The following is a 9964-nucleotide window of genomic DNA, read 5'->3' as shown; positions in this document are numbered from 1 at the left end:
CCCAGCTTTGAGCACCCACCTCCTCACTCGCATGATTGGTCGTTGCCCTCATGGAAGGATAGAAGGCGAGGGTCATTGGTTGGATCACGCTGCCAATCAAATCCCCTTGTCAACAACATGCAAATCATGTGTGAAAACAAAGATGATCAAATATTCACACTAAATAAAGACAGAAGTAATATTTAGGACACGTTCTTTTTTCTAAAAGTGATATTTTAGTTATTATTAACATTCTATTCAGAATGCTGCTCGGCACCTCACTTGGGCTCCCGCCCAATAAGCTCAAGGTCCCGCCTTTTTATAGATATAATTGGTTGCTGTATTCACCATGTAGGAGGTAGACAACAGCATTGGCTAGGAGAAGTTGTCAAACAAACTTACACAGAGATGGCAAGGAAAAACAACAAATCTTAATTTCGCATTAAATAAATAGAGAGGCAGTACTCACGACGAGTATATACATTATATGTTTTAAAAAGCTATTTCAGTCATTTGAAATTTTTAATCAGAGAGCTGGTGGGCTCTTTATCGCACTCCCGCCTTAAAGCTCAATGGCCCGCCTCCTCAATAGCTTGATTGGGCGCTCTGTTCATCAACGCGAAAGCTGAGGACGGCATTGGTCGGGAAGAGTTGTTAATCAAACTCCACTGTTAACAACAGGCAGATGGTGTGAGGAAAGAAAGACCAGCAAGACAAAGACAGGACACGAATTGAAATGAGCTATTCTTCTCGAGTTAACATTTTAAACACTATTATAGACCGGCTAAATTTAATGAGCACACTTTCCTGAAAAAGCAGCAATTTCTTTGTGAGAATGTGCCAATTTGATTGCATGACAAGCATAAAAAATAATGTACACTAATGATTGATGAAAATGAGAATATCACTCTTGGGATAGGATTTGACAGTTTATGATCAGAATGAAGATATTTGAAAAGGCAAATACATCATAAACAAGGCCTTTTATGACTTATGTTTAATGGCAAAGATTCAACATAAGAGCATTATGAAAAAAATCAATACAAATGAGTACAAATCAATCACAAGTAAGACAAATTCTCCTATAAGACTGCACTAAAAATAACGTGATTAGAGGCATGCAACAAGAATGACATACAGGTATGTAATTTTAAATAACTATTTTTTAAAATGAAAATCACAGCTTGTCCAGTTCACATCATTTGGTCTAAATTAAGACTTCAACTTGTAAGATTAAAAAACATAAAAGTCAAATAATTTACACACATCAATTAACTATTAGAGCTTGCCCCGGTGTGTGACTATTAGCTTATGGTGGCTAAACAACTTAAAATAAATAACAAATTATTATTTTCATACCTACAGTATGTTCATCAATAATTTAGTCCTTGGTAATATTCATGTCTTTTGATGTTTGTTTGTTCTAGTATTATTTCCATAACAAATTGTATTGGATAAACATTAGCGGTTCAATCCAATTGACTACACTCCTCACAATGGCAGCATTTAAAATATGAACTGTAACTTCAAGACAAATAAATAGCATTTGAAAAGGGTTTGAGAACTGTTGCACCCTTAACTTCACCTCATAAGGCAGTAGACATGTTTAACATTAAAAAAAAAATCTGTGTTAGGACATCAGTTTTGGAGTGTTTGTGCTTCATATCTCATTAGAAGTGAGTGTTGCTGGTCACACGATTGGTCCCTTTCCAAGCCCTAACTGGTCGCTGTAGTGACTGGGCAGCATGTTGGTGCAGCTCGCACATCTGTTTTCCATTTCCTCTCTCTCTCTCTCTCCTGCGTCCACCTATATTCATATCATGACTTATTTATTTCATGTTGCTCAGTCAGTCAGTCGGCTTTGGCGGCGTGGCCCTTGGCGCTCGTGTGCGTCCACGGGTAGATGAGTTCCCCAACAAAGAGCTTCTTGGCCAGGGCGCCCCACGAGTGTTGGGGGTAGCAGCTGTAAGTGGGTAAGCGATAAGTGTCGACCACAGCGCTGCTCTTCAGCGGGTTAATCTGAAGACAAAAAAATGACACGGAAGATGATCATTGTTATGATTTGATAGTGAGCAAGACTCTTCTGTGTGTACAATGTAATTTATTTGGATCAGATTCGGTGGAGGTGTGAACTGCATACAAACATGGGTTAAAATTGCTGCATCAGCATTACATACAGTATATCAGTCATTAAAAATATTACATTGCAAAGACCCACACTATACTATTCCAACATTTGAATTTTGTTTTGGTTAATTTTACCCTATTAACAATATGTTTCTGCAAATGTATTTCAAAATAGATGCATAAAATGTACATATATTTTCCAATAGACATACGTACAAACATTTGAACAATAGTTTATAGATGATGTGTAATTAGTTTTTAAAACTAAAATAAAACAAAGTATTGCCATTTTATTGTAAATATATTTCAACACAATGTACACAATTATCACATTTTTAGATATAGTGTCAGAATCATGTTTTAATAAAAATCAATTCAAATGATCAGTTCAACAGATGATATCTCAGTGAATAAAACATTCATAGGATTAAAATGATCATTATTTAAACCTATGTTAATATTTGAATAATACTTTATATATGTTGGAAATAGTTTTTAAAAAAATCGACAGAAAGTAATTTGTTTCTAATATTTAATCATGTAATTATAATGAATTATTATTACATCATTATTAATAATAAAACACATTTAAAATTAAAAAATCAATAATTAAATTCTCATATTTTTACACTTTTAATATTCAATGTTCATGAACTGCTTAAAATATTACAATTAATAACTAATAACAATATTACTCCTTAATAACAATTTGCTACCAATATGCTTTATTTTAAGAGCCTTGGTGGAGCTCTGCGCTTAAAAATATATCACAAATATGGTTCAGCAAATTAATGGTCAAGGAAAAACAAAAATACTGCTTGTTCTGGCTCTATAAAAAACAACGACAATAAACAAACCAAAAAAAAACAACAACAAAAAAACCTAAAATAAAATAAAAAAAAAATAACGTAAGGGCTCACCTCCATGAGCAGGTGAAGAGCAGATCCGGGCTCCTCACTCAGCACCCTGAATCTCACACCCTCTGAGGAGCAGGCGGGGCCCAGCACACACGGAAAAAAAACAACAACAACGGAAAAAAAAATTATGAAGTTGTTACTATTTTGATGACGTGAACAAAGTTCAAACGCTGGTGTACCGGCGAGTCTGTACGGACGACACACACGAAGGCCCATGGCGAAGAGCGGGAAGGAGTTGATGAAATCCACACTCAGATGGATGACGCCCTGGAATAGGACGATCACCAGACGCAACTGGACAACACACAAACTTCATAGATATCGCACAAAATCTCCCCAAGAAAAGGTTAAAATGAGCCAAAAATGGGTGTTTCGAAGCAAAAATTTCGACTTTCATGGCCTTTTCTGGCAAATAACCACTCCAAACCAAAATGGCAGACTTTTGCTTCTTAAGACTTTTTTTTTTGTGGGTCTACTCATGATATATAAGACTCCCAAATATCATGGTTCTAAGTGAAAGGGACTCAATTTTTTAAAACAAATATTTGAGGCAGCTGATTTGACCCCAAAATGACCACCTCAAAGCAACATGGCTGTCTTCCTGTGTCTTTTCAGACATGGCTCTTGAGACTTTTGGGTGGGTGTACTTAGGACAGACATGCCTGCCAAATCTCATGCTGCTAAGTGAAACTTTTTTTGGTTTGTTTCTTACCAGTGTGAAGACCAAGTAGTAAAGCGCAGTGGTCGGCAGCAGGAAAAGTAGGATGGTAAACAGCAGCGTACCAATGAAGAGCTACGATGACACAAATATGCAAATTGGGCGCGAGTGACATACATGATGATGTCAAAAGTTATTTGCACGTGCCGCTACCTGGTCCATGTCGTAGGAACAGGAGTCAACTCTTTGCCTCAGGACGTTCCACTTCTTGCCTCTGAAGAGCCGCCAGAGCGAAGAGAGGCCGTAGATCTTCAGGCAATAGAGTCTGTCACATTCAGAAAATATGTGACAACATTTATGCAAGAACTAAATGAATATGTAATAATATTTCATAATGCAGCAACGGCCCGGGCTATCTTTAGCATCATTGAATTATTCACTACGGCCTCTTTTCCGCCTCAGGATCACCAGCAGAACTCAAAAGAGGGCCCTGGCACTTTTATGAATAAGTCACTTTTTTATGCGTGCAAAATATCTGATAATGTCTTTCGTTTAATTTCACTTTTCTCATCTCATGTCGACATACCAGGAGGAGCAAAAAGTAAGAGCCTGCCCTCCAGGCGACACACATATCTATAAAAGGAACAACTACAGTACTGTACACTTTCTTTGCGTGGTAAATGTGTGTGTATGTACAGTAATGTGATGTTTCAGTAATGAAGTATTACTTCAATTGGAATTATATAGAGCAGCCAGAAGTAGGACCAGGAACTGTAACTACCACAGGATGACTGAAACAGAAACAATAACTGTAAGTGGATCTAGGAAAAGAACTACAGTAAATGTGGAAATATAACTAAAAATACAATAATTAGTCTTAGTACCAGAACTCGGACTGGAACCAGAATTAAAGGTGGAACTGTAAGTAGGAATAAATACCAGAAACTTGAGCAACTACAACTGGAAGCAGAATTGGAACGAAAAAGAAAAAGTGGAACTTCAACTGGAACTAAGACCTAGAAATAGGACTAGGACTAGACTGGATCAATAAACTACCACTAATCCTGGTACGCCGAAAACTATAACCGCAACTACGACTGAAATTATTACTAAGATTGGAACTACAAATACAAAAAGAACTCAAACTACAGCCACAAGTGGGAATGGAGCTAGATCTACAGCTAGTACTGGGACGAGAACGAGAACTACGACTATAACAAGGCTCGAAAGACAAAAAAAGACCAGCAGAGGGAGTGAGAAAAGTCTGCCCCCTACAGGCGACTATGAGACCTGGCTCCGTAGACGTAGAAGCAGTAGATGTGGAAGGTGAGCAGCGCCACCATGTCGGACAGCAACGAGAGGGCAAAGGTCAAACCCAGGCACGCCAACAGGCCGCCGTACCACAGGATGGACTCCATGAATGGTGACAGCAGGTGCACGTAATCTGAAAGACATCAAGCAACTGTCTTGTTCAAACAAAAACACAAGCCGAACTGTGTGTGTGTGTGGTCCACTCACTGATCCACAGGTGAATGTGATAGAGGAAGAAGCGGCCCAACACCTGGTCCAAGGCCCGGTTCATCTTCAGCCCAGCCGGGGCGCCCATGAGCCATTGGAGCAGATCCTGAAGCTCCTTAGCAACGTGCTAACCAAAGAGAGTTACGGCTACGTATCAAGACGCACGATCAAACATGCTCACCATTAAGAATTCCGACGACACGCATGGTTATTAGCGGTGTGCGTTTGGCTCCTGTGTGCCGCACACCTCGCGCCGAAGGCGCAGAGTGTTGAAATTATCATTCAAGTTTGATACTCGGCAACAATGGGGCAGCGCCATTCACGCTCCAAAAATGCCCCCGCACACAAGGTCACAAGAGAGGATGGCGTCTCACGTGAGCCGGGCTTTATATTGTTTCTGATCCAAGTGGAACTTTCAAAAAGTGAGTTCTCAAAATTCAAACAAAACAGAACTAGACGAGAACTAAAACTGGAAATACAATTTTTGTGGCTTTACTCAAGACAATAAAAGCAAAACTGGAATTACCACTAAACATGGAAGTAAATTGAACTCGAACTAAAATTGCAATCAAAAGGTCTGGAACCATAACTGATTTTTAATGTTAAGTGTGTGTTTGAAAAACAAGCGTCGAGTGTGTCTTACATCAGCAGCAGGAACTAGCATGTTGGCTATCATGCTAATGTGGTTGTCTCTGTAGAGCCAGGAGGCCAGCAAAAGACCCAGACCCATGTCCACCAGGAAGGACACAAACACATTGGCCTTTCTGCACACGCACATCCACATCACCACAAACAACATGTGAGCGAGTTAGGAGAAGTACGATAATATGACGAAAAGGAGAGCTCACTGCACGCTTAAATTGCTCACACTAAGTAAAACTGGAATTAGGATTCGAACTACAAGTACAGCCAAAACCAAAACTAGTAGAGGAAGTAAAGAACCTGTGCTTGGAAGTAGAAGAGAGAGTCTAACATGGCTAGAACAGAAATTGCTGATTACATTTTCAAGCTTTAAGAAGGACTGGACCTGAAACTGGAAATAAGATTGCAAGTAAAACTGGAACTGAAACTACAAAGGGACTAAAACTGCAACTGGAACTAGGTCTACAGTAGAAATCAGAACTAAAACTAGGACCAGAACAGGAAGTAGAATGCGGACTTCGTTTTGTAACTATAACTACAATGATCACTGAAAAGAAGAACTAAAACGACGAGATGAACCTAGTACCTCACCTAGGACAGGTACCAGTTCTAATGCTGGAACTAAAACAAGTGCTGTGACCGGGCTTGGATCGAGATAAGGGCAATAATCGAAGCAAGATGACGAAAACACTTGTGCAAACTAACGTTGTAAACAGGAAGAAGAAGGAGACCAGTGGTGAAACCTGATGAATTGCGTGTGATTCTCGGCTGGTTTATGTGAGCTGAGTGTCTTGAGGAGCTGGGTCCTGTAGCTTAGCTGTACACAGGACGACAATTTGGACCACAGGAAGGGCAGTGGGAAAACCTCAAAGACCCTGCAAAGGACCGGAAAAATGCACACATTAATATGTGTCACGCTAGGGTATCTTAGCATGCGCTCTCTCCTAACCGCATGCTGCAGATCCAAGTCCACACGGCCAGGATCCGTCTGAGAAGCATGCAGACCGGCACGGAGGCCCGTTTCAGGAGCTCCACTATGATGCTTCCCTCTCGACCTTCAGACTGCCAGTGGGTGGATTTCAGGGGACCATCGTCATACTTGTCCATGAAAAACAGGGGACCGCTGCTAGACACCGTGTGGAACACCTTGACATAGGGCACAATACACATTACTAATAGCAGGACGATAGCATAAGAAATAAAAGTGGAACTGCAAGTGCAACTAGAACTGGAACTATGACAAGAATGAGAACTGCAAGTGGACTATAACCAACTGGAGCTACATATGGAATATTGAAATTAAACTAGAACTGGATCTAGGATTGGAACCATAACAAAAAACCGAATCAGAAAATGTACTGGACTGGATTTAGTGTAAACTGGGGGCAACCGTGTCCGTACCTGTCTCAACTCAGACAGCGAACCATCTTTGGATTCTGGGATGCCGTTCTGGATGGGATGTAGCTGTGACAACATCACTTTTCTCTGCTCGTAGTGGACAAAGATCACCTTCTCCTTCTCTTCCTCATTCTCCTCTTCCTCATCCTCACTCCTCTTCACCTCCTTCGGTCGCGGGGTGCATCCGAGGAGGCGGCAGGTGAAGCCTTTCTGGCCCAGGCGGCGGCTGATCTGGAGCCAACGCTGGTGGGGGAACATGGTGCCCAGGTCCCTTAGGAAGCTGTCCATGCCCTCCTCGCCATCCTGGGGCAAACTCCACGAGCCCAACACGGACAGTTTCACTCGGCTCTCGGACGCCATCTGACACCCAGGCAAAAAAACGAGGAAGGAGAAGAACCAATATTAATAATATATTAATATTGACATCAACTGGCCTTGGAAGTACAAAGTAAAACCGGAACTAAAAACAAGATGGAAATAGAAAGCTGTGTTGGACTGGAGCTGGAAATAAAATTGAAACTCGAAATAAGATTGAATTATATGCAGACTAGTACTGTAAATAACACTAAGCGGAACTTGAACTAAGAAGGGATCATGGTAGAAATGTCACTGGAACTGAAAGTAGTACTTATACCGGAATTGGAACCACCAGTTGGACTAGGAGTGGGACTAAAATGGGAACTCGTACAAAAAGCAGTTCTAGCACAGGCATTGGAATTTGAAGCAGAACTAAAACTGGACTTAATGCTAAACTGGAACTACGACTAAGACTGCAGCAGGATCACCACATTACTTGTTGATGGTGCATTGTGTGTTTTGACGGTACTGGTGGTGTACCTGCTGTATGTAGCGTTTGACGTGGCTGGGGATGAATGGGTAGTGGATCACGGCCAGCACCACGGCCGAGTCATGTTCGGGGATCCAGCGGCCCACCAGCAGACCGCTAGCTGCAAGGTTGCAGCTTTGAGGGAAGAACACCTTCAGAACCATCGCTGATTCGTCTTCTTTCTTCTACACTTGGACATGCGACAAAGAAATTAAATGAGGTCCTCATTTTGTCCTTGGTGCTACCAAAGTCATCATCACAAGATAAAGAACCAATTTAATGGTAGCAAACTCACCTCACACACTCCCAGTGACAACTGGGCCACTAACAACTAGAGTAGGCTAATGCCATTTTTGTCATTTACATTATGTCTAAATCAAGGTTTACTTCCAATTTTGACATGCAGGGAGCAGTCTGTTATTGCACTTGGCAATTTCCCGGATTCATCAGTGCAACATTGCCAATTCCCAAACTGTCAGAGGGCATTAAACAAGGGTTTACCTCCCGTTCAAATAAAAAAATAATCCCAGAAAATGACCGTCGCAAATTGGCAGAAAAGTGAGAGAGGAAGTAGCACTCGGGTTTGGGTGATGGTATTTGTGAATTTTATTTACCGGTATCATTTTTTTTCCATGAAATGTTGATATTTATTTGCCATTTGCTTGGAATAGAGTATAACCTGAGGAAAATCACAATTTCTGTCAAAACAAGTATCCAGGTGCAAATCAGCAAAATATATATATACCTCAGATTTCAGTACAAAACTTTTAACTTTTGCAAAATGTCAAAAAAGAAATTAATAAAATATGGAGAGTACTGTCGCCCATTAGTTCTTGGTGGTTCAACTGGAAGGATGCAGAACCTACTTCGTGGTACCAAACACACCAGATGCACTTGGAGTCATCCCAAATGCAAATGGCGGTGTTTTGAGAATAACACTGGTGCATGTGTGTGTACTAACATCATCGAGTGTCCTCATTGTTGTCCTTCATGAAGGGCACAGTACCCGAGGCACAACTTTCATTGATTTCCTGCCCGCGCGCGTTAGCAAGCTAGTAGAACTGCACAAAAGCTTAGGTACACTATAATGTGACAAAATAAAGAACGAGGCGTACAGTATACATGTTTGTACATAATTGCGACACGATAAATCCAAGTTGATTATTGTTATGACAGAGCGTTTGCATCCCCATCACAGTCTGTCGATCAAAATACAATTAAACGGGACTTCAATTTTACAATAGAAATATTAAAATGTGTAGTATAGTGCAGTCACAATAACGTCAGGAAGTATATTTGTTGTATATTTTTTTACCTTATTGTCAAGCATAAAAAGTTTCGCCCTCCGTCCAAAGAACACAGTTTGCTAGGCGGCCATTTTGTTTATTTACAGTCCCATACGTTAAAAGTTCCAACGGGAAACACAAGTCCGGAATGTGCTGCAATGACTTAATTAACTTTAGCCTCAATTTTAATTACCATACATTTACACATACAGTACCTCAATAAACATTGATATAGACCCCGTATTAAAATTAAAATACAACTTTTAATTTTAAAAAGTTGAATCCCCTGTTGCATTGTAATATAATACAGTAATTTAAATACATTTTTGGAACAATGCAATATGAAAAAACATGGCTTTAATAATTTCTTCCATTGATATAAATGTGTATCGTGATAATAACAGTCATGATCATACTCACATTGAATGACTGCAATTGCTGCTGTTGCTTCTGCTGTCAGCAAATAAGGAGTCACCCAACTGTTAAGTAATTTATCTCCTTTTGCGGTGACACAGCACCAAAAAGGCGGGACACATTCCTTATCTCAAAAGTTTTGGTTTCAAAATATGCTCTTCCATTTCTTTGTAATTTCTCATATTGTATAGTACTTTAA

General features: G+C 40.2%; 1 protein-coding gene across 5 annotated transcripts; it reads right to left on the bottom strand.

Annotated features, from left to right (window-relative positions):
• Positions 1-958: 958 nt before the first annotated feature.
• Positions 959-9935, bottom strand: pigq (phosphatidylinositol glycan anchor biosynthesis, class Q). Of its 5 annotated transcripts, none has more exons than XM_086133005.1 (13): positions 9772-9935; positions 8077-8255; positions 7243-7599; positions 6791-6987; positions 6585-6716; positions 5843-5963; positions 5200-5326; positions 4957-5125; positions 3895-4006; positions 3736-3816; positions 3203-3317; positions 3027-3088; positions 959-1998 (listed from the first exon to the last, which is right to left on the bottom strand). In XM_086133005.1, exons 2-13 carry the CDS (start codon positions 8227-8229, stop codon positions 1831-1833), a joined length of 1794 nt encoding a protein of 597 aa, XP_085989131.1. In that variant the 5' UTR covers positions 8230-8255; positions 9772-9935; the 3' UTR covers positions 959-1830. The 5 variants fall into 5 exon arrangements, with proteins under 5 accessions (XP_085989131.1, XP_085989130.1, XP_085989127.1 ...); XM_086133004.1 differs by having other exon boundaries at positions 8077-8250; XM_086133001.1 differs by lacking the exon at positions 9772-9935 and adding an exon at positions 9381-9462 and having other exon boundaries at positions 8077-8250.
• Between the last annotated feature and the right edge of the window lie 29 nt (positions 9936-9964).

This window comes from Hippocampus guttulatus, chromosome 16 (assembly GCF_054856545.1).
Source record: "Hippocampus guttulatus isolate MCC_2025c chromosome 16, RoL_Hgut_1.0, whole genome shotgun sequence".
Taxonomy (NCBI): Eukaryota; Metazoa; Chordata; class Actinopteri; order Syngnathiformes; family Syngnathidae; genus Hippocampus; species Hippocampus guttulatus.
The sequence above is the reverse complement of the archived record's forward strand: the minus strand, read 5'-3'. Positions and strand labels throughout refer to the sequence as shown.

Coding starts and splice junctions, on each gene's coding strand:
- pigq (XM_086133001.1), bottom strand. Junction 6,717..6,790: donor ACTTGGATCTGCAGCATGCG/GTTAGGAGAGAG, acceptor GGTCCTTTGCAG/GGTCTTTGAGGTTTTCCCAC. Junction 5,327..5,842: donor TGCTAGTTCCTGCTGCTGAT/GTAAGACACACT, acceptor CTCTTTGGTTAG/CACGTTGCTAAGGAGCTTCA.